Source organism: Pimephales promelas, chromosome 2 (assembly GCF_988280905.1).
Source record: "Pimephales promelas chromosome 2, fPimPro1.hap1.1, whole genome shotgun sequence".
Taxonomy (NCBI): domain Eukaryota; kingdom Metazoa; phylum Chordata; class Actinopteri; order Cypriniformes; family Leuciscidae; genus Pimephales; species Pimephales promelas.
Window position 1 is genome coordinate 130,374 of NC_142770.1, and position 22,853 is coordinate 153,226.

At 47.5% G+C, this 22,853-nt stretch overlaps 3 protein-coding genes across 3 annotated transcripts; 2 read left to right on the top strand and 1 right to left on the bottom strand.

Moving 5' to 3' along the window:
- Positions 1-100: 100 nt before the first annotated feature.
- Positions 101-7,353, bottom strand: LOC120486466 (rab GDP dissociation inhibitor alpha). The gene is made up of 12 exons (XM_039682523.2): positions 5,106-7,353; positions 4,588-4,983; positions 4,410-4,517; positions 4,197-4,293; positions 3,973-4,107; positions 3,520-3,718; positions 3,207-3,338; positions 3,022-3,121; positions 2,745-2,916; positions 2,491-2,635; positions 2,370-2,424; positions 101-1,123 (listed from the first exon to the last, which is right to left on the bottom strand). Exons 2-12 carry the CDS (start codon positions 4,627-4,629, stop codon positions 983-985), a joined length of 1,326 nt encoding a protein of 441 aa, XP_039538457.2. The 5' UTR covers positions 4,630-4,983; positions 5,106-7,353; the 3' UTR covers positions 101-982.
- Positions 7,350-11,136, top strand: slc25a20 (solute carrier family 25 member 20). Its single transcript, XM_089133150.1, has 9 exons — positions 7,350-7,614; positions 8,008-8,100; positions 8,946-9,073; positions 9,217-9,307; positions 9,388-9,505; positions 9,680-9,752; positions 9,839-9,948; positions 10,025-10,149; positions 10,725-11,136. Exons 1-9 carry the CDS (start codon positions 7,513-7,515, stop codon positions 10,785-10,787), a joined length of 903 nt encoding a protein of 300 aa, XP_088989276.1. The 5' UTR covers positions 7,350-7,512; the 3' UTR covers positions 10,788-11,136.
- Positions 11,137-11,790: 654 nt separating this feature from the next.
- On the top strand, positions 11,791-22,827 carry prkar2ab (protein kinase, cAMP-dependent, regulatory, type II, alpha, B). The gene is made up of 10 exons (XM_039682548.2): positions 11,791-12,280; positions 12,815-12,850; positions 13,756-13,895; positions 13,998-14,104; positions 16,858-17,011; positions 17,874-17,975; positions 18,069-18,143; positions 18,841-18,906; positions 18,986-19,124; positions 22,110-22,827. The coding sequence occupies exons 1-10, from the start codon at positions 12,001-12,003 to the stop codon at positions 22,232-22,234; spliced, it is 1,224 nt and encodes a 407-aa protein (XP_039538482.2). The 5' UTR covers positions 11,791-12,000; the 3' UTR covers positions 22,235-22,827.
- The last annotated feature ends 26 nt before the right edge of the window (positions 22,828-22,853 follow it).

Consider the following 22,853-nt stretch of genomic DNA (forward strand, 5'->3'; position numbering starts at 1 on the left):
TGTGTGTGTGTGTGTGTGTGTGTGTGTGTGTGTGTGTGTGTGTGTGTGTGTGTGTGTGTGTTAATCCGTCTCTGTCCTCTGTGATAACGGGTTAATCTGAGCTCATGAACACACACTCGTCATCATGTGCACATCTTTATTACCATCTACAACAAACATCACAGAACACACAGAAGTGAAGAAGACTACTGTAGGAAAACATGGCCGTGAAGGAAACCCTTACAACAAACATCAGTGATCCTGTTCAAAAGAAAAGCTCGGTGTGGGTTTGACTCTAGAGTTGATTTGAATTAGCTAAGGCTTCATCTACATTAATCCAGACACACATATACGGTTCGTCCTTCTCAAGCGGATATACGTTATAGTTTGGACTGAAAACGAAGGTGTCTGAAAACGATGCACACATTTAGTCATGTGACACATATCGTACCCATAATTATCCATGTCTATTTGTGCATTTCACTTTCGTAAAGTTGCCAAAGATGAATTTTTGTAGAATCTTCATATTCAATTCCTGCACAGGTGACAGAAGATGTACTGCGGTCCAACATGAGAACGACTGCCTTTGAGACCAAACATGGCGATTTAGTGAGACCAGTAAAAGTGGCCAGATAATTTGCTAATGAAATGATCACGTCAGAAGAATTTGATCAAGTCTGGTGCTGGGGAGCTTTTATCAGATTTCATGCAGTAAGTGTTTTCAGTGTGGACAAGAAACTTTTGGAAAAGTGGATTTCAGATGAATCTGGATTAATGTAGTCGCAGCCTGATGTAGTTTCGTGTTTCTGACCCTGAAAATCAACAGCAGGGGCAAATACTCATCCTTATGGATCGTCCGCCCAAAAACCATCGTTCTGTCATCATGACATTCGTTCTTCAGTAGATATTCTGAAGGACAAAAACCCCCAGATAGAGTGTTTCTTAGTTATGTCAGATTGGTAATGATGACAGAAGGATGAGGTTTGGCTGATCTGTCCCTTGTTCATTCGTCAGAATCACCGTCACCATCTCGAGGGTTCCTGAAGATGAACTCTGACCCCGTGATGCGGCGGTACATATCCATGATGTCTTCGGTCTCTGTCTCGAAGTGCGTCGTGGCGTCATATGATCGAGAGATGAAGATCTAGACGAGTAACACAATGAAACCCATGAATCGGCAGCGCTGGCGTCAGGTGACACTAGAGATATAAACGCCCACGCGGCCTCCGTCCCAAACGCCCACTCCTTCCCAAACGCCCACGCGGCCTCCGTCCCAAACGGCCTCCCTCCCAAACGCCCACCTTCCCAAACGCCCATGTGGCCTCCTTCCTACACGCCCACTCCGTCCCAAACGCCCACGCGGCCTCCGTCCCAAACGCCCACTCCGTCCCAAACGCCCACGCGGCCTCCGTCCCAAACGCCCACTCCTTCCCAAACGCCCACGCGGCCTCCGTCCCAAACGGCCTCCCTCCCAAACGCCCACCTTCCCAAACGCCCATGTGGCCTCCTTCCTACACGCCCACTCCGTCCCAAACGCCCACGCGGCCTCCGTCCCAAACGCCCACTCCGTCCCAAACGCCCACGCGGCCTCCGTCCCAAACGCCCACGCGGCCTCCGTCCCAAACGCCCACGCGGCCTCCTTCCCAATCGCCCACGCGGTCTCCTTCCCAAACGCCCACCTTCCCAAACGCCCATGTGGCCTCCTTCCTACACGCCCACTCCGTCCCAAACGCCCACGCGGCCTCCGTCCCAAACGCCCACTCCGTCCCAAACGCCCACGCGGCCTCCGTCCCAAACGCCCACGCGGCCTCCGTCCCAATCGCCCACGCGGTCTCCTTCCCAAACGCCCACCTTCCCAAACGCCCATGTGGCCTCCTTCCTACACGCCCACTCCGTCCCAAACGCCCACGCGGCCTCCTTCCCAAACGCCCACGCAGCCTCCGTCCAAAACGCCCACGCAGCCTCCGTCCCAAACGGCCTCCCTCCCAAACGCCCACCTTCCCAAACGCCCACGCGGCCTCCTTCCCAAATGATTGATTACATCATTACATCAGTAGGTTACTGTTAAAAACGTGTCTGTCATTGAATCATTTTTCGTTCAAAAATGCTGATTCATCCAGTAATGAAACAAGTGCAGTCTTATGAGTCATTCACTCAACAATAATTAATTCAGATTAATAAACATTTTAAATAGACTGCAGCAATCAACACTTTGTCGAGCCTCTAGCAAAAAACATTATTTGGTGTAGTTTCCTGTTCAGAATTGTGGGAGCATCATGATCACTATTTGAAACAAAAATAATGGTGATTCTCAATGTCTCCAGAATCGTGCAGCTCTATGTGACACTTGACTCTGTGTTGATGATGAAAGAAAGCTGCCGGTTTGTTACCTGACTGTGGCGGCCATCGTCCGTCGGGACCATCAGGTTACTGACCGACACAAACCTGCGGGACAAAAGCAGGTGAGTGACACGCATGTCCACCAGCCAGAGCTGAGAGGAGAGTGCTCACTTCTGCATAATGGGCTCCAGCAGCGCCAGTCCGGGCTGAACCTCCTTCTCAGGGTTGCTGGTCTCCACCATGGTGCTCACGGCAGCGATGTACTTCCCTTCGGCCGCCACGTTATGAGAGTAGGACAGCAGACACACGTAGATATCTGCACACACACACAGCAGACGCGTCTGACGGCGTTGCAGACCAACACACACACACACAGCAGACGGCGAGCTGCAGACAAACACACACACGCGTGTTCCGGCGCTCACCTGACTTCCGGTTGAGGTGAGTCTGTGGGATGACGATCTGGCAGGAGTTGGCATCATGTGTGTTTTTGATGGGGTGGTTGAGCAGACAGATGACCCGTATGACGCGGCCGGCCTTCTTCACCCGCTCCGGCACATAACTGGGGTCGCAGATCAGCTGCTTACAGCGGAAGACCTGCATCGGCACGCAAACGCACTCAATAACTGTCCAACACCTATAACTAACAGTAACTATAACTGATCATGATCATGGTCATCATGAAGGTGTGTTTCTGCTCACCTCTCCCTCGGATCGCACCGCCGCCACTCGCCCGCCCTCCATCACGACGGCGTCCACGCGTCTGTTCAGCATGTAGCTGTTCCCGTAGACGGCGCTGAGCCTGCGGAGCGACGCGCATCTGTCATGCCTCGTGTGTGTGTGTGTGTGCTCATCGCTCTCGTGTCATGTGTGTCAACCTCAGTTACCTGACGAATCCCTGCGGAAGCTCTCCCAGACCGAACAGCGGGTAGAGATACGGGCTGAGGCTGTAGCGCGCCAGAGACTCGGAGTACAGCTTGATCCGGTTGATGGTCGCCAGACACGGCTGCTCCAGATAACTGACCGACACACACACACACACACACACAGTTTCATTTACAGATGGTTTCACACACTGAAGGAGAAACTGAGTAACATCTACACAACAGAAGAGACCCCAAACTCCTAGAAACCATTAGCATCGCATGGACAATGTTATATTTCCCTAATACCGTTGATTATCGTACGAGTTTGTCTCACTTGTCGCTGACGTGAAGGGCGAGAGCGTGACCTGTGAACTCCACGACATCATCACCCAGGTCGAAGTGACGGAACACGTCCCTCATGGTGGTCCTGCGAGGGTCCATGTCGTGATGCGTCCGGGGATCGTTCTCCTCAAAGTTTAGGATGAAGGACATGAACTTCCGGAACCTGCGCTTGTCAAACATCCCCATCAGATCTGGAGAAACACCGGGGTTATCAGCGGCAACTCAAGCGAACAACATCCAGAACAACATTTACATCACTAGAAGTAAACTAAACACATATTTAATGTGTGTGTGTGGGGGGGGGGGGGTTAACTCTCTTCAATAAACAATTCTCACATTCATGGTTGTGATGTGGTCCTTGCTCGTGAACACTTACTTTATATTGAAGAACTAAAACAATAAAAGATAAACAGATGAACTGTAATGGTGAAAGAAGGACCGTTACCTGACGCTTGCGTCTCGGCCTCAGTGCAGGGAACTCTGTGAAGTTTCCCTCCTTTAAACACGAAACTGCCTTCAGCCACCTTGAAGTCCAGATAGCGAGTGACTTCAGTGTAGAGCAGCATCTTCACCAGCTGCCCTGCGATGAAGAGGTGACAACATCATCACCACACACACACTTACACACATACACACACACTCACAGACACTCAAACACACGACTCTCACCATTCGCAAGGAGGAACTTGGGAATCAGATCCACATTCCAGTCTTTCCCGCGTCCCATCGGTGTGGAAGGAGCAGAGACCTGGAACCTCTTATAAAGCTGTGCAGAACAACAACACTTTATACAACACAGATCGCTTCAAAGCAACAAGAACATAACAGAATTAGTGTGGCAAACTTGTCAAAGCGTGTGTGTGTGTGTGTGTGATAGCTGACCTCCTCCAGAGGTGAAATGGAGGCGCTCTCTCCTCCATAATACGGGTTACAGTCGATATGAAGGACCTTCTTCCCGTTGACGGACATCAGTCCAGATAAAACACACTCCTGCAGATCATCATCATCATCATCATCATCATCGTCAATAACTGACATCAACCAGTCTGATGTTTCTTACCTTCAGTCCCGTTCCCAGGACAATCACATCAAACTCCGGCATTCTGACACTCGACCGTCTGAAACACACACTTCATCCGTCTGTCTCTGTGTGTGTGTGTGTGTGTGTGTAATTGCTTTATTATCCTAAACTCATAATCCTGGTGTCATATGAGGATCACTGACACACACACACACACACACACAGTCTGTCTGAGTGCCAGGAGGTCTAGTAATAGGATGAGAATAATACAAAGATACAATTACAATAATTGTAATAAAACAATGTTTATCAATATATATTATTATTAATTGAATGCTCAGTTAAAGTCTGTTTTATTTATTTAGCACCAGGCGCGTCGTTAGACATGGGCTTTCAGGGCTTCAGCCCCAGATGTTGTTGTTTTTAGCCCCGGATCTAAAAAAAAAAAAAAAAGATTGATTATTATGACCTAAGGGGTGTATAAAGACCTCATTTCATATGAGTAGAAATCCAGAATTCGTGGAGTGGGTGCTGGCGTCTTGTGGATTACCACTCACCATCGTAACTGTGGACAACAACGCCAGTCCCACTCACAGCCCAGTTCCCAGATAAGACCACCCAGACTGAGGATCAACAGCATGAGCCCACCACAAGCAGCGAGGGGGAATCCGCTGGTCCCGCCCAACCATCCCACCCCATCTCCAGACCACTTGTAATAAACTTGTATATTTCCTCGATATCTGTCTGTCTCTGCAGTCCCAAGACACTCCTGCCACCCAGACATCTCTTCCTCCCATCAGCAACTCAGCCTCCTCTCTGTGGCCCGGCTGCATCGCCTGCTGGAAGCCATCTCCTCCTGGGAGTGTGGAGACTGTGGCTCCGCCTCCAAACTCTGAGTGCTCCGCCTCCGCTACACCTTTACCCGTCGCCCTTGCTCCTGCGCTCTCTTACCACCCTTGACTCCAGCGTGGACCATTGGCCATTCGGCCTCCCTCTGTTGGACATTACATCTTCTTCTCCATGGACTTGCGGCCCATTCGCTGCCCTACGGCTCTCCACTTCTTTCGCCTTTGAATAGCTCCGCCCTCCCTCAGGTTCTTCCTCCATCTATGGTTGCTGCAGCTCAGCCTCTAACCTCAGGATCGCTGCTTCCACTTCAGGGGGTCGGCGCTGTGGCCTAGTGTAACCCCTCCACCCGGGTCCTACTCGCCCCGCTCCGAGCGGGCCTCGAACCCGGGTCTCCGGCGTGAGAGTCGGACGCTCTAGCAAGGAGGCTAAAGACTGCAGCCTCTAGCGTCTGTCGCTAGAGCGCCTATTGAGATCGGGGAGTGAGGTTTACTCGCACAGCAACTACTAGCTGGCCTCCGTTACACTAGTCGCGGTCGCCTAGGTCTTTGTGTCTCACTGCCTCATCGCTTCTCTGGCTACGTGGTGTGCTCCACCTCCATCACCTCCGGTAATCCCCTTGGTAGTGTTGGGACTCTTGACTCCATGGCTACTCCATTCTGCGCCGCCGCCGTGGGATCCAGTCCTGACTGTGGGCTGGGGCTCCGTCTGCTCTTCCCTGCGCGAGGCCAAGGTCAAAGGTAGGTAACGTCTGAACATGATTTCGCTCTCCTCAGTCGCTCTGAAGACCTTCAACCTTCAGCTTCTGCACCGAATCTCCATCTACCCGAGGAGCCTGTAGAGAACCTCAGTTAACATACAAGAAACCAAGACAAAAAGAGCCACACGCATCTAATGACTATGACAGATCTGGAAACAAACGCAGCGGTGAAAGGGCTCTGAAGAAACAAGTGGAGTCGTCTTGTCATCTACACTGACGACAGCGACTCTTAATATATCAGGAACGCGTTCATCTCGTTAATTCAATTAATTAACCACCACCTGACAGTAATTAATGTTATCATTTGATTAGGAGTTCCAACTGGCATTGATTTGAAACACGACACATTATGGAGGTTAGCGGGACGAATTTTCTAGTTGTCATATCAACACTGTAGAATCTTAAAACTGTATAGCCTATATATTGAAGATATACTGATCATTTATTTAACCATAGCAACCCAGATAGCAAACTGACATTGAATCAACGTGGAAATATGACATCGAAACAACGTTGATCTGACATTGTTTTGCTCATCGAATTAACGTTGAACCAACGTCAGACGCGTCATTCTTTCAAAACTAACGGAAAATCAACTTGAAATCAACGCGTTGTTTCAACGTTGATTCAATGTCAGTACGTTTTTGTGTTAATTTTATACTAGTCTGATATTATTTTGTCTTATATCTGTTAATTAACATTTTGGATAGTTCTTGAATGCTGGTCTGACAGCAGAAGACGACTAGCCGGGTTTAAATCCTATATTTAAGAGAACTTTGTCCCAGTTGTGCAGGCGGGGCATGCACACTGTGTTGCAATGAGCAAATGATTAGAATTATTGCTTTTCTACTTTATATTTGTATGAATTCTATTGAGAAACCATGAGAAAAGGGTGAATAAACTCTGGGATTCAATGTAAAGAAATTATTAATAGAGGGTGTTCGCGTGACGTCACCGCTGGCCAGAGTGCCTGCAGTTCCTCACAGGAGTCTCATTCATGAAACATTCATAAATATACGAGTAAATATGAGAGTGATTTGCGCGTAAAGAGACCTTCCCGAAAACTCTTCTCCTGATTCACAAATACTTCGTAAACGTCAAATATGATAGTGAAATGTATGTGTGTGTTATTGAGCAAGTTATGACTTATGACTAAGCTCCGCCCGTTCCAGTGCTGCGGTCCGTCGGTGAAATAGTTCCGGGTGTGTGACTGTGTGTGTGTGTGCGTGTGTGTGTATATGTGTGTGAAAGGTCGCGGCTGAAACCCACTGCTGAAAACACCTGTCTGTGTGTCATTAGTCCGTCATTGTGCTTCACACACACACATCAGTCGCTGTCTGGACCCGCACGAGCCGATCATGTCGAAGCCGCAGCCCATCAGCCCGATGAAGAACTTCTTCGCCGGCGGCTTCGGGGGAGTGTGCCTAGTGTTCGCTGGACACCCGCTGGACACCATCAAAGTAACAACATCATTATTATTCAGCTTATTTTCATTATTAGTTTGTTTAGTGTTCGCTGGATTTTATCAGGGCCAAAGTAGTCCTTGCTGCCATTATATTATAGTGATTCACTTTGATAAAAGGGTCATTCAGCATTATATAGTACAGTAATTTCTGTTTTGTGTAAAATGTGGTCTGAAGAATCTACAGAGGAGTTTGGAAAATGTGAGCCTGGAAAAGAATGGCAGTTTTAAGAGGAACACATATAGGAATCCTTTATATATTAGTTGTGTGATGCGTGTCAATGGGATGAGTGAGATAACCCCTGGACTTATGACCTTTGACCTGAATCTGTTGGTGTGGTCAGGAGTGTCTTATTGAACAGTGTGTGTGTTGTCATGTGGTCATGTGCAGGTGCGACTGCAGACGCAGCCCATACCCCGTCCAGGGGAATCTGCGCTTTACAGCGGGACGTTCGACTGCTGCAAGAAAACCCTGGCGAAAGAGGTGCGTCTGTCTCACTGCATCTGTCTCACTGCACCCGTCTCACTGCGTCTGTCTCACTGCACCCGTCTCACTGCATCTGTCTCACTGCACCCGTCTCACTGCGTCTGTCTCACTGCACCCGTCTCACTGCGTCTGTCTCACTGTATTTGTCTCACTGCGTCTGTCTCACCGTATCTGTCTCACTGCACCCGTCTCACTGCGTCAGTCTCAATGAATTTATTGCGTCCGTCTCACTGTATCATAGCTGTATGGTGATAGTGATACCTGTCTGTCTCACTGCGTCTGTCTCACTGCACCTGTCTCACTGCACCCGTCTCATTGCGTCTATCTCACTGCGTCTGTCTCACTGCACCCGTCTCACTTCACCCGTTTCACTGCACCCGTCTCATTGCGTCTGTCTCACTGCACCTGTCTCACTGCGTCTGTCTCACTCTGTCTGTCTCACTGCACCCGTCTCACTGCGTCTGTCTCAATGAATTGATTGCGTCCGTCTCACTGTATCAAAGCTGTATGGTGATAGTGATAGCTGTCTGTCTCACTGCGTCTGTCTCACTGCACCCGTCTCACTGCACCTGTCTCACTGTGTCTGTCTCACTGCACCTGTCTCACTGCACCCGTCTCAATGAATTGATTGCGTCCGTCTCACTGTATCAAAGCTGTATGGTGATAGTGATAGCTGTCTGTCTCACTGCACCCGTCTCACTGCACCCGTCTCACTGCGTCTGTCTCACTGCACCCGTCTCACTGCACCCGTCTCAATGAATTGATTGCGTCCGTCTCACTGTATCAAAGCTGTATGGTGATAGTGATAGCTGTCTGTCTCACCGCACCTGTCTGTCTCTCAGGGTCTGCGAGGGCTCTATAAGGGCATGGCGGCCCCCATCATCGGAGTCACGCCCATGTTCGCCGTCTGCTTCTTCGGGTTCGGCCTCGGGAAGAAGCTTCAGCAGAAAACACCCGACGACGCTCTGACGTGAGGCGCTGATGATGATCACATTGATTCACTTATTGTCCTTTTGATTCGGAGTGAAGCAAAATCATGCATGAGATTAAAAAGTCACAATTTTTAGATAAAAGGTCATGAGATAAATGTGTGTGTGTGTGTGTGTGTGTCAGGTATCCGCAGCTGTTCGCGGCCGGTATGCTCTCGGGTGTGTTCACCACGGCCATCATGGCTCCAGGAGAGAGAATCAAATGCCTCCTGCAGGTGAGAGACACAGATGTGCTGTGCTATTCCACATGCCAACCATGTGTGTGTGTATGACGAGTGTGTGTGTGTGTTTGCAGATCCAGGCGGCGACTGGAGAGGTGAAGTACTCGGGGCCGATGGACTGTGTGAAGCAGCTGTACAGAGAGAACGGCCTCCGCAGCATCTATAAGGGGACGGCTCTGACGCTCATGAGAGGTCAACTGTGTTCACACACGGATAAACTTTTACAACATTAGTTGAACCAGCATTCAGTTGTTAACTAAGAGACTAAAACTATTAAAAACATTTTCTTTAATTCCTTTCATAAAGCTGAAATGAACATTAGACATGAGTGTGATGATGATTGACAGCTGTCACTCTGTGTCTCAGATGTGCCGGCCAGTGGGATGTACTTCATGACCTACGAGTGGCTGAAGTATTCGCTCACGCCGGAGGGCAAGAGGTCAGTCGGGTCACATGACCAACGCTTATTACTCGACCCGTCTGCCCGATCTCATGTGTGTGTGTGTTTGTGTGTGTGATCAACAGTCCAACGGAGCTCAGCATTCCCAGCATCCTCTTCGCCGGCGGGATGGCGGGGATCTTCAACTGGGCCGTGGCGATTCCTCCCGACGTGCTGAAGTCTCGTTTCCAGACCGGTACGTGTGTGTGTGTGTGTGTGCGTGTGTGTGTGTGTGTGTATGTGAGTGACAGTGTGTGTGTGTGTATCCGCAGCTCCTGAAGGCAAGTATCCGCACGGCTTCCGGGACGTCCTGCGAGAGCTGCTGCGCGAGGAGGGCGTCGGCTCGCTCTATAAGGGCTTCACCGCTGTGATGCTCAGAGCGTTTCCTGCTAATGCGGTGCGACACACTCAACACTACGGGGTCACACGAGGGTCAAACCGCTCACACTTCACTCCTAAACCTCATTCCACTCTCTTTTTTCACTCAATTCTCACAAATGAATCCTTCTTTGGCAAATCATGATTATGAGATAAAAGTCAATTATGATGATAAATAAACAAATTCCACATTTTAATCTCATAATTACGACTTTAATTGAACAATTCACTTTTTATGTCATAACTTCCACTCTTTATCTCATAAATGCAACTTATGTTTAATAGTTATATTTTAAACTCATACTAATACCTTCACATTTTAATCTCATAATTACGACTTATTAAATAAATGCCCTGTAAATCAAATTTTTTACTTTTTATCTCATTATATGAATACATCTCATGAAAAACGATTTATTAAATGAAATTCATATGTCACAATTGTATATTTTTTTGTCTTATAATTCTGATTTTTTAAATGTAATAAATGACCTCTCTGTCGTGATTGTGACGAGGCTTGCGCAGGCCGACTCGATGAAGTCGATGAGCCGTCCCTCTTCCAGCAGGTCGTAACCCTGTGTCCTGTTCCCTCAGGCCTGCTTTCTGGGCTTTGAAGTGGCCATGAAGTTTCTGAACTGGATCGCTCCAAATCTGTGATCCAGAACCGGAAGGGACAGCAGATCACGCGTACGGATCGGTCCCAACCGAGCGAACCGCCGGACTCCAGCACACGTTAATGAATGTGTCGTGGCTTTATGATTTATCTGAGAGGACTGTAATCTGTAATAGTGCCTTATAGCAGACTGTGGAGCGACCTCTGCCTTCAGGGAAACCCATAACCTTTGACCTGTCCGTACACGAGCACGTTACTTCGGTCTCGCCCTCACGACAGGAGTCCAGTACACAGTCAAGGCCTGTTTCTTTTAGAGTTTGGTTCATTATGTTTAATTCTCAGTCATTATCACCTATATCATGTACATAAATAAATGTATATTGATCATTTTCATATGATGCTGTATTGATTTGTGTCCTCATGTCATCTTACCTCTAAATCTATTTTATGTAATAATTTGAACTGTTTATGCCATAATTACGACTTCTTTAATAAACCACGTTTAATTGTGAGTTTTTAATTTAACATTTAGCTTTTGTCATGGATTTTACTTTTTATCTCGGAATTACAACTTCAATCTCATAAATTGACTTTTACACAGCAAAATCCTCAGAGTTAAACTAACAAGTTAAAGAGTCAAACTGACCCACTAAAGCAAACACTGGTCACCATAATGGTGACAAAGCCAAAAACATCAGTATTTAATTCTCAATAGGAACTTGAATGGCAGAGCTGAAGTAAATAGTTTATTAATGAGTGAAGCTGGTAATGATGTTTGCGTAGTTCGATCGAGAGACTGAAGTCGGTGTTAGTTCATGTGTTTCTCTTTTCTTCTTCTTGTTAACAGCAGCTGTTCATCACTAATGCTCAATAATATCTTAATTAATCACTTCATTATCTCATTACCTGTAACTGGGATTCAGAGTTACTCGGACACTGACATGTGCTGTCAGGAGAGGTCATGAACTTGTAGTTTGAGTGAATGTTTCTGTGCAGATTTAACATGATCATTTGAGATGAATATGCTTATTAAAATGGGACAGCAGGAGGTGTAGATGGCCGACCAGCAGTCCTGATGTGTTTTGAGGACAGTCGATATTTTCCGCTGCGATGGTCGATGCGTCAGGAGTCGATGCTTCTGTCCTCAGGGAAGATCCCAGTCAAACCAGTGCCGACGAGGCGCGGTGAAGCAGAGACAGGAGTTGTACTGTGGATCAGGGCTGGACGTGTGTGATTATTGACCGCTGAGGCGTCAGGATGAGTGTGGATGTTCCCGCGGGATTGACGGATCTCCTGAAGGGATACACCCTGGAGGTCCTGAAGCAGAGGCCCGTGGACCTGCTGGAGTTCGCGGTTCAGCACTTCACCCGCCTGAAGGAGCGCAGGAGCGTCCCCATCCCCAGCAGATCCCCCGTGACCCGCGGAGTGGCCTTCGACCAGGACTCTGCTCCCACCGACGAGGAGGACGACGAACACGGACCAGAGGAGGAGGAGGAGGAAGAGGAGGATGACTTTCCGGATGATTTCACTTTCAAAGGTGGGACTTATAAAGTCAAGAACTGAAGCATGACTGTCTAACAGTTCAGTTCGAAATTGCTTTATTGCCATGACTGTAAATAATACAGTATTTAGCCTGGAATAGAACAATTATTAAAAAACAAGGAAACACTAGAAGAACATTTTATAACATAACTGAAATTGAACAGTGTAACAGACAAGTAAATATGTGAACATGTCATCCCACTATCTGGAGATAAACTATTGGAAACGTCCAGACTTCAGTCGAGCGCGATCTTGTCCATCCTCCTTTCCTCCTCTCAGCTGTTAGTGATGTCAGCTCTTATGAAATATGATCATCAGAGACTCATGGGAAACTCAGTCTGGAGACGACGGGCACAGGCAATGCTTTAATGTGTATTTTTCAATACTTGTATGAGACAGTGACCCTTATTTCTCTCTCTGTGTGTGTCTCTCTCTCTCTCTCTGTCTCTCTCTCTCTCTCTCTGTGTGTCTCTCTCTCTCTCTCTGTGTCTCTCTCTCTCTCTCTGTGTGTGTGTCTCTCTCTCTCTAGCTCCTCCTCCCAGTAAATGCAACAGACGGGTATCAGGTAAAGTGTTTCTCTGTGTGTCTCAGGATTTTTTAGTACCATTGAGATATTATTATAGTTTTTTGTTTTCATTTTGAATGTGTTTAATTTGATACTTTTGGATTTCTTTATTTGTTTGTTGTTTTTCCTTGTATTTGGCAATAACTTTTTTTCTGAATTTCTCAAGAGTTTGTATGATTTTTTAAATTAGTTTTAGTTATTCTAGTACTTCAAGGAAAACTAACTGGAAATGTTGCCTTGCCCACTGGCTGAAATAAAATAAGTTATGCTCATTTATATTTAGTTTTGTTTCAGTAAATGTTTTTTTCAAAACATGTTATAATTGAATTTTACAACAAATTTAACAAAACAACACAACATAAACAAACTCAAGATGTCTCAAGAACATCTCCCAAATTTTGTAAAATTCAGAAGACTTCCCCTTGATCAACGTCAGCTCAAGGGCCAAACTGGATATCAAGTGTTTGGAGATGGTCCTCACTGCAGAACATGAATCCACGGGGAGGAGTTGGATCCAGATCCAGCTCCTCCCACCTTACATACACCTAAACCTTCCCAACTCCGCCCCCTGATCCCTAACCCCACCCCTGATCCCACCCACCTCCACCCCTTGGATCTTGATCCGACTCCTCCCCGTGGATCTCATGTACTGCATTGAGGTGCCACTGAGTTTTTCAGCCAAAGTTCAAGGGTCGGTCGACGCGTGTTCCTCCAGTAAAGGGCATCTGAGCGCCTGGTTTGTAGTCGGCACTAATCCACCAATGGCAGAGAGCAATCGTCCACACAGACACCCAATACACACATTACCAGACTTACATCACTTTCCTCATGAATGTGTGTTATAATGAAGCCCTGTGGTGTTTTGAGCTGTTAGTCGTGTGCGAGACTCTGATTGTGTTCCTCAGTGTGTGCGGAGGCTTATAACCCTGATGAAGACGAAGACGAGGCCGTGGAGCCGAAGGTGATTCACTATAAAACAGAGGCTCAGCGTCAGCGTCTGCAGGAGGCCTGCGGGGACATACTACTGTTCAAAACACTGGAGCAGGTGAACATCAGCCTTCACACACACTGCACACGCGGGACACCAGCGCATGGGTGACGCCTGTCTGTCTGTCTGTCTGTCTGTCTGCCTGTCTGTCTGTCTCAGGATCAGTTCACTGAGGTGTTAGACAGCATGTTTGAGGTGCTGGTCAAACCACACGACAGCATCATCAATCAGGGGGACGATGGCGATAACTTCTACGTCATCGAGAGGTGAGACGGTCTGTCTCTCTGACACCTGTCTGTCTCTCTGAAACCCGTCTGTCTCTCTGACACCCGTCTGTCTCTCTGACACTCGTCTGTCTCTCTGACACCCGTCTGTCTCTCTGACACCCGTCTGTCTCTCTGAAACCCGTCTGTCTCTCTGACACCCGTCTGTCTCTCTGAAACCCGTCTGTCTCTCTGACACCCGTCTGTCTCTCTGACACCTGTCTGTCTCTCTGAAACCCGTCTGTCTCTCTGAAACCCGTCTGTCTCTCTGAAACCCGTCTGTCTCTCTGACACCCGTCTGTCTCTCTGACACCCGTCTGTCTCTCTGACACCCGTCTGTCTCTCTGACACCCGTCTGTCTCTCTGAAACCCGTCTGTCTCTCTGACACCCGTCTGTCTCTCTGACACCCGTCTGTCTCTCTGACACCCGTCTGTCTCTCTGAAACCCGTCTGTCTCTCTGAAACCCGTCTGTCTCTCTGACACCCGTCTGTCTCTCTGACACTCGTCTGTCTCTCTGACACCCGTCTGTCTCTCTGACACCCGTCTGTCTCTCTGAAACCCGTCTGTCTCTCTGAAACCCGTCTGTCTCTCTGACACCCGTCTGTCTCTCTGAAACCCGTCTGTCTCTCTGACACCCGTCTGTCTCTCTGACACCTGTCTGTCTCTCTGAAACCCGTCTGTCTCTCTGGCACCCGTCTGTCTCTCTGAAACCCGTCTGTCTCTCTGAAACCCGTCTGTCTCTCTGACACCCGTCTGTCTCTCTGACACCCGTCTGTCTCTCTGAAACCCGTCTGTCTCTCTGAAACCCGTCTGTCTCTCTGACACCCGTCTGTCTCTCTGACACCCGTCTGTCTCTCTGACACCCGTCTGTCTCTCTGAAACCCGTCTGTCTCTCTGAAACCCGTCTGTCTCTCTGAAACCCGTCTGTCTCTCTGACACCCGTCTGTCTCTCTGACACCCGTCTGTCTCTCTGAAACCCGTCTGTCTCTCTGACACCCGTCTGTCTCTCTGACACCCGTCTGTCTCTCTGAAACCCGTCTGTCTCTCTGAAACCCGTCTGTCTCTCTGGCACCCGTCTGTCTCTCTGGCACCCGTCTGTCTCTCTGAAACCCGTCTGTCTCTCTGACACCCGTCTGTCTCTCTGACACCCGTCTGTCTCTCTGACACCCGTCTGTCTCTCTGAAACCCGTCTGTCTCTCTGACACCCGTCTGTCTCTCTGACACCCGTCTGTCTCTCTGAAACCCGTCTGTCTCTCTGAAACCCGTCTGTCTCTCTGAAACCCGTCTGTCTCTCTGGCACCCGTCTGTCTCTCTGAAACCCGTCTGTCTCTCTGACACTCGTCTGTCTCTCTGACACTCGTCTGTCTCTCTGACACTCGTCTGTCTCTCTGACACTCGTCTGTCTCTCTGACACTCGTCTGTCTCTCTGAAACCCGTCTGTCTCTCTGAAACCCGTCTGTCTCTCTGGCACCCGTCTGTCTCTCTGAAACCCGTCTGTCTCTCTGAAACCCGTCTGTCTCTCTGACACTCGTCTGTCTCTCTGACACTCGTCTGTCTCTCTGACACTCGTCTGTCTCTCTGACACCCGTCTGTCTCTCTGACACCCGTCTGTCTCTCTGAAACCCGTCTGTCTCTCTGACACCCGTCTGTCTCTCTGACACCCGTCTGTCTCTCTGAAACCCGTCTGTCTCTCTGAAACCCGTCTGTCTCTCTGGCACCCGTCTGTCTCTCTGAAACCCGTCTGTCTCTCTGAAACCCGTCTGTCTCTCTGACACTCGTCTGTCTCTCTGACACTCGTCTGTCTCTCTGACACTCGTCTGTCTCTCTGACACCCGTCTGTCTCTCTGACACCCGTCTGTCTCTCTGACACCCGTCTGTCTCTCTGACACCCGTCTGTCTCTCTGACACCCGTCTTTCTCTCTGGCACACACCCGTCTGTCTCTCTGAAACCCGTCTGTCTCTCTGGCACACACCCGTCTGTCTCTCTGAAACCCGTCTGTCTCTCTGGCACCCGTCTGTCTCTCTGAAACCCGTCTGTTTCTCTGACACCCGTCTGTCTCTCTGACACCCGTCTGTCTCTCTGAAACCCGTCTGTCTCTCTGGCACCCGTCTGTCTCTCTGACACCCGTCTGTCTCTCTGAAACCCGTCTGTTTCTCTGACACCCGTCTGTCTCTCTGGCACACACCCGTCTGTCTCTCTGAAACCCGTCTGTTTCTCTGACACCCGTCTGTCTCTCTGACACCCGTCTGTCTCTCTGACACTCGTCTGTCTCTCTGAAACCCGTCTGTCTCTCTGAAACCCGTCTGTCTCTCTGACACCCGTCTGTCTCTCTGAAACCCGTCTGTCTCTCTGAAACCCGTCTGTCTCTCTGAAACCCGTCTGTCTCTCTGAAACCCGTCTGTCTCTCTGACACTCGTCTGTCTCTCTGACACCCGTCTGTCTCTCTGACACTCGTCTGTCTCTCTGACACCCGTCTGTCTCTCTGACACCCGTCTGTCTCTCTGACACTCGTCTGTCTCTCTGACACCCGTCTGTCTCTCTGGCACCCGTCTGTCTCTCTGACACTTATCTGTCTCTCTGAAACCCGTCTGTCTCTCTGACACCCGTCTGTCTCTCTGAAACCCGTCTGTCTCTCTGAAACCCGTCTGTCTCTCTGAAACCCGTCTGTCTCTCTGAAACCCGTCTGTCTCTCTGACACCCGTCTGTCTCTCTGACACTCATCTGTCTCTCTGACACCTGTCTGTCTCTCTGCAGGGGTGTGTTTGATATCCTGATCCAGAAGGACGGCGTCAGCTGCTGTGTGGGTCGCTACGATAATAAAGGCAGCTTCGGTGAACTCGCGCTCATGTACAACACGCCGCGGGCCGCCACCATCAGGGCTGCTCAGGAGGGGGCACTGTGGGCGCTGGTGAGGTCACTTCCTGCTCTGCAGCTTCAGCTTCCTGTGTTTCGCTCTTCACACTTTTTCTCAACAATTTTTTCAAAACCCTTTCCCAACTTTCTGCTCGTGATAGCAAAAACACGGCGTTCGTATCTCGAATCCAGCACACTAGCCACGTTTGTTGCTCATAAAACATCTAAAACACGAACAAAACTGAGAACAATCTCTAGAGTGCTGTTGTGCTTCACTGTGTACTGATGAATGAGTCTGAATGCAATAAACCAATCAGAGTCTCCCATTCCCTTTAAAAGCCAGTTATGCTCGAGCCTTGGCGGATTCGCTATTTACACGGCGGAATTTTCCAGCGGAAAAACTGAACTCTTCTTTAGCGAGGAACCGGACCGCTCATGCGCGAGGTTATCGTCTACGGGACAAAGTGAAGGCTCGTTGTGGACCCGCCTCGCTGTGGCGCACATTACTAACGCGTACTTTAAAGAACGAAAACAATATTGTGCCATTGACTTCAGCCCAGGGTTCAGTTGGTCAACGGCTCAGTCTACTTCAGTTCCTCAGAACAGCAACGCTCCATCAATGCTCCTGAACACACACTCGTTCTCAGACCAGCAGCCCACGGGCCACAGATGGTTAATGCATTCGCTATTTAAACAACGTGGAGTCGGACGTGAAAATGAAAACTGCGTCGGGCTGAAACTAGTAAAACACACATGCGTGGGATGTATGATAGAGCCCTGCATTCGTGTCTCAAATCAAACTCTTCCAGAATACTAGCAAAACTTTTCGCTCAAAAAGCAATCATCTAAAACGCTAACAAACTGAGTATTGATGAATGAGTCCTGGTGATTGTAATACTGTGATTCTGTGTGGTTAGGACAGAGCCACGTTCCACAGACTCATCGTGAGGAATAATGCCAAGAAGAGGAAGATGTACGAGCACTTCATCGAGAGCGTGCCGCTGCTCAAGTCTCTGCAGGTGCGTCGAGTCGAGAGCTTCACTGCGCTGCTGTCGTTCACTTCATGACCCTCTCTCTCTCTCTCTCTCTCTCTCTCTCTCTCTCTCTCTCAGCCCTCCGAGCGCATGAAGATCGTCGACGTCCTGGGGATGAAGAGCTTCAGAGACGGAGAGCTGATCATACGGCAGGTGGATTACCTTCCAGATTACCTTTATTGTCTACCAAATCATCTTTGATTTATTCACAAATTATCTTGGATTTTCTTTGAGTTGATAATTTAGTTGTTTTTTTTTTACAATATTACAGCCCTATGTTATTTTTGATGTGTTCAGAAATTCTCTGTTTTCAGAAACTGAAACTAAAACCATAAAATATTTTTTTTAAATACATTTTATTCAAGGTACATTCTACTGTACAATTGTAATAAATGTCTGTCACAATTTCTTCAGGTTATTAAACGATTTCTTCAGAATATTAAACACTCTTTAAAGGGTTAGTTCACCCAAAAATGAAAATTCTGTCAGTATTTACTCACCCTCATGTTGTTCCAAACCTCTGTGTGTTTATTTGTTCTGCTGAACACAAAGGAAGATATTTGGAAGAATGTTTTAATCAAACAGATCTCATTCCCCATTGACTACCATAGTATGTATTTTTTCCTACTACAGTAGTCAATGGGGAATGAGATCTGTTTGATTAAAACATTCTTCCAAATATCTTCCTTTGTGTTCAGCAGAACAAATAAACACACAGAGGTTTTTTGAGTGAACTAACCCTTTAATATTCACACACGCTAGTCCATATCGCAATCTGATTAGGATGGTGAATTGGATGGTTTTGTTCGCTGTAGTTTTGAGATGAGCATGTTGTTCTGCGGTTCCTCAGGGAGATTCGGCCGACTGCTTCTACATCGTGGAGACTGGAGAAGTCCGGATCATGATCAGGAGCAGAGTAAGAACCTCACACACACACACACACACGGACACTCGTCCTCGGCCCGACTGGCGCTCACACACTCCTGTCTCCGCAGACTAGCACAGGTCAGAGGTCAGAGCAGGAGCTGGAGGTGGCGCGCTGCACGCGGGGACAGTACTTCGGCGAGCTGGCGCTGGTCACCAATAAACCGCGAGCGGCGTCAGTGTACGCGGCAGGAGACACCAGGTGTTTAGGTAAGAACGGCGTTCAGCTCTTCAAACGATGGTTTCATACAGAGATAGTTGGGGTTTGATACGCTCTGATGGTCTGATGTCCGACACACATCCTGATTTATTCAGAATACGATTCCCTCGTGTCTCCATTCGACACATATCACTGATTCTGGAAATACAATATTATTGCGATACTCCAAGACATATGATCACTGCGCAAGACGATAGTACAAAAACAGAACAACACATTCCTCATGGATGATGATATGGTAGATCTCACAGCTTTCAGAAATGAACGAAATCAGAGTCCAGAAGGAGCCGAGCCATTCACGATTTTAAAAACCATACACACATTTGAAATAATGTCTAAAATTTTCAAAATTCAAATAAATTGTTTTTCTAAGATCCAACAATGATGAAAATGTTTTGTTTTTTATCTAAAATGTTTACAGTCTTTGAAAGGATTGTAGCACGCGTATAAGTCTTAGCTGCATCTACAGAGAGACTAATTTGTCTAAAAATTTACCAAATTATATTTAATACTCTTCAAAATTTAGGTCCAATATTACGGCAAGATAATTAAACTCATTAACTATTTACTATCACTAACTAGCTCTGCTGTTGTTGCATGTGTGAATATAAGAGTATTAATATACAGACTGAATAATAAGGGACCTGACACTGACCCTTGGGCTACCCCTGTTATTCAATGTAAATTACAGGATTTAACCCCTTTAATTTTTACACATTGTTCTCTATTTCATAAATATGAGGATACCCAAGCTAGAGCTTTAGATGAAAACTGAAACGTTGACAGTTTATAAAGGAGAAGGCATGATTAACTGTATCAAAGGCTTTACGCAAATCTATAGATATAACGCGGACTCCTCCTCTTCGGTCAGTGTTAGACGTGATTCGCTCTACTAAGTGTACAGGAGCTGTAAACCTATGCGAGGTAAGCCGGACTGTGTTGAGATGGGTACATTAGTTGCTCTAAACCCGCCCAGCCCCGACGTAAGCATGACGTGCTAAAAGAACGGTTCTAGTCCAGCAAAGAGTTGGTGGCCCTTTTTCTCGGCCGTGAACCGGTTGTTTGGCTGTCGAAACACAAAGAACTGGTTGGTGTGCAGGCTCCGGCTCCGAACCCGCTCTCAAAACGCTTTGGTGGAAAAGGGGCTAAACACCACCGCTGTTGGGCTCCGGTTCAGGGATTTTATCGGTTCTGAGAAAACGACCTCACCCTTCAGAAACTACCGTCCACCTTAGAAGATAATCCAAAGGAAACTCGCAATAGGGCGGGCATCGAACTGGCGGATGAGGAACTCTTTCAAGCTCCCAACATCAAGCTTCTACCAGTTCTACTCCCTCGAAACCAAGGCAAACCAGACCGACATCGTCCCATGGACAACCGCTGGATGCGTTGGCTTCTGGATTGCGGTCCCACCCTTCTGCCCTATCAGTACAACCCCGAAGGCGAACGAACAAGGTCAGTGTGTAAGCATGTTTGCAGGGTGTGCTGTTGCATGAGAGGTGCTAGTCACCCATAGAAGACTGGGCTCCATTTAAGGTCTGTTAGCCCCGACCACCTTCCCTGCGTGCTGTCCTAGTGGACCCAGGGGGGCTGGATACTTACCGCCCTCCCAAACAACCCTTCGTTAACACCGCAAGGTATCCAGGTTACTCGGAAAAGGCCTGCGGGGAATGGTCTACTTCTCAAGGGCCCTATGCCAGCCCTGCTGACTTAACCAAGGAGGTCTTGCCCAGGAAGTCCCCAAACAGCAACATGTTGCCCGGTCCTTCTAACTCCTCACACAAGACCCCCTTCACCTACTCCAGTACGGAAGGTCAAGACTCGTGGATGCACATTTCTGTGCACAAATCCCTTCCCTTTGAGAGCAGAAAAAGAGACTGAACAGAAACAATCCTTACCAAAAAGGACGTATTCGTCAGCCGCTGATACCACCAGATGGCATCGCTCTGATATATGCTTTTCTGATTTAGCACCCACAACCCCGGTGAATTTTTTTTTTCCTGATTAGGTCAACCAGGTGTAGCAAATTAGCGAAATTTATCAATTTACCAATCAATCAATCAATCAAATACCCAATTGAATGAGAACTTAAGGGCATTTAGGAGATAAACCGAACCCAGTGCGGTACCAATTCCGATTGGCATAATCATCTCAGAGATATACCATTGAAGATTTCCTTTCAGTTACCAGGCCCTGTTGACTCCCTGAAATAAGGCCATTCCTCCATCCGTTAGATCAGAAGAACAAGATCTCAAAATAAGATCAATTCTGTACTCCAATCTCTTACTTCTAGAACAGAGTGGACTTGGTTGATAAACCCACAAAAATAGTTATAACTACTATTCATATCTTATGCCATCTAACAGCACCCTCTGAAACATATGCTTTTTTGTTACGGTTCCCACAACCGCGGTGAGAAATCTCTCCTAAATTTGCCTCTAGTGGCCTAACCAGGTAATACAGGGGTGAACAAAAATTAAAATTACTAAATAGAACCCAATAAAATAAGAACCAAAAGTGTTTATAGGAATTAAGCAAAAACCAAATCCTGCTCGGTACCAATTCCATAAAACTATTATTGATGAGGAAGACCCATGTGGTTTAATCACCAAAGGGCTGTTCTGGGTAGGGTTAGAGTTAAATAAAAGTCACTCAAGTTAAATCGTTCTACAGTAATACCGTAAACTTACAATGAGAAATTCCTTTTTACATGTCAAACAAACCAACATTATAAAACAAAACAACATCCATTAGTGCGAAATCCTCATAATGCCAATATGACCAAACACTTCATTACATTATTAATGTGCAAGGGATTATGGGTATTTCCTCAATGGGCCGATGAAATGGTATGAAGTTCAGCTGATCTTCTGTTACAAAATACATCAACAAATAAAGTCAATATAGGAATTACATGACGGTATTCCTTGAATATTTATATCTCGTCTGTGTGTGTGTGTGTGTGTGTGTGTCAGTGATCGACGTGCAGGCGTTCGAGCGTCTCCTGGGCTCCTGCAAGCAGATCCTGAAGAGGAACATCTGGCAGTACGAGCAGCAGCTGGAGGCCGTCTTCGGGTCCCGAGTCGACGACACACACTGAACACACACTCAACACACACACACACTCTCCACGTGTAAACGCTTGTATAGACTGGATCAGCAGGACAGCGGAGCTCATCTTCAGTGTCGTCTCGAGATGATGATGATGATGTCACACTGATCTGACATGTATTGAGCAACTGTTATTCTGATGAACCACTATATTAAGCAATCTCTAGGACACATGATTATATACACTAGATGTCCCAGATAAACCCAGCAGGGTTTGTGGGTAAGAATCGATGGGCCCTCGAGTGTGTCGGGAGCATGTTTGTGGAGTCCTAAAGTTAAAGTGTTTTAGATAATATATCAGATTCCCGACGGACCCACAGATGATTATTAGTCACGTCACCAACTCCAGCGTCAGCTGTTCATATCTGACACATGTCTAGCTCTGAGACGCAGGGGTGTGTGTGTGTGTGTGTGTGCCCTTAGAGAACAGAACTACTCAATGTCAGGCAGGAGTGGATCATTTGATCTAATCTGGAAACCCTCAATAATATATATATATATAGTGTCACATGACTTGATTTGAGAGTTGCTTTTCTGACTGATTGACTTTGTCTCCCGTTCCCCTTTGTGTCTCGTTTGATGTTTGTTGAAAAAAAAAATATTGCCGT

Bases quoted from the DNA above. Each gene is read 5' to 3' on its own strand.
- LOC120486466 (XM_039682523.2), bottom strand. From the start codon at position 4,629: ATGCCGGAGTTTGATGTGATTGTCCTGGGAACGGGACTGAAG. The intron at 4,108-4,196 runs GTGAGAGTCGTG...TCTTCATCGCAG, and splicing joins CAAGTTCCTCCTTGCGAATG to GGCAGCTGGTGAAGATGCTG. The intron at 3,719-3,972 runs GTAACGGTCCTT...GTGTTTCTCCAG, and splicing joins GGCCGAGACGCAAGCGTCAG to ATCTGATGGGGATGTTTGAC.
- slc25a20 (XM_089133150.1), top strand. From the start codon at position 7,513: ATGTCGAAGCCGCAGCCCATCAGCCCGATGAAGAACTTCTTCGCCGGC. The intron at 9,949-10,024 runs GTACGTGTGTGT...GTGTATCCGCAG, and splicing joins GAAGTCTCGTTTCCAGACCG to CTCCTGAAGGCAAGTATCCG. The intron at 10,150-10,724 runs GTGCGACACACT...CTGTTCCCTCAG, and splicing joins GAGCGTTTCCTGCTAATGCG to GCCTGCTTTCTGGGCTTTGA.
- prkar2ab (XM_039682548.2), top strand. From the start codon at position 12,001: ATGAGTGTGGATGTTCCCGCGGGATTGACGGATCTCCTGAAGGGATAC. The intron at 12,281-12,814 runs GTGGGACTTATA...CTCTCTCTCTAG, and splicing joins GGATGATTTCACTTTCAAAG to CTCCTCCTCCCAGTAAATGC. The intron at 17,012-17,873 runs GTGAGGTCACTT...CTGTGTGGTTAG, and splicing joins AGGGGGCACTGTGGGCGCTG to GACAGAGCCACGTTCCACAG.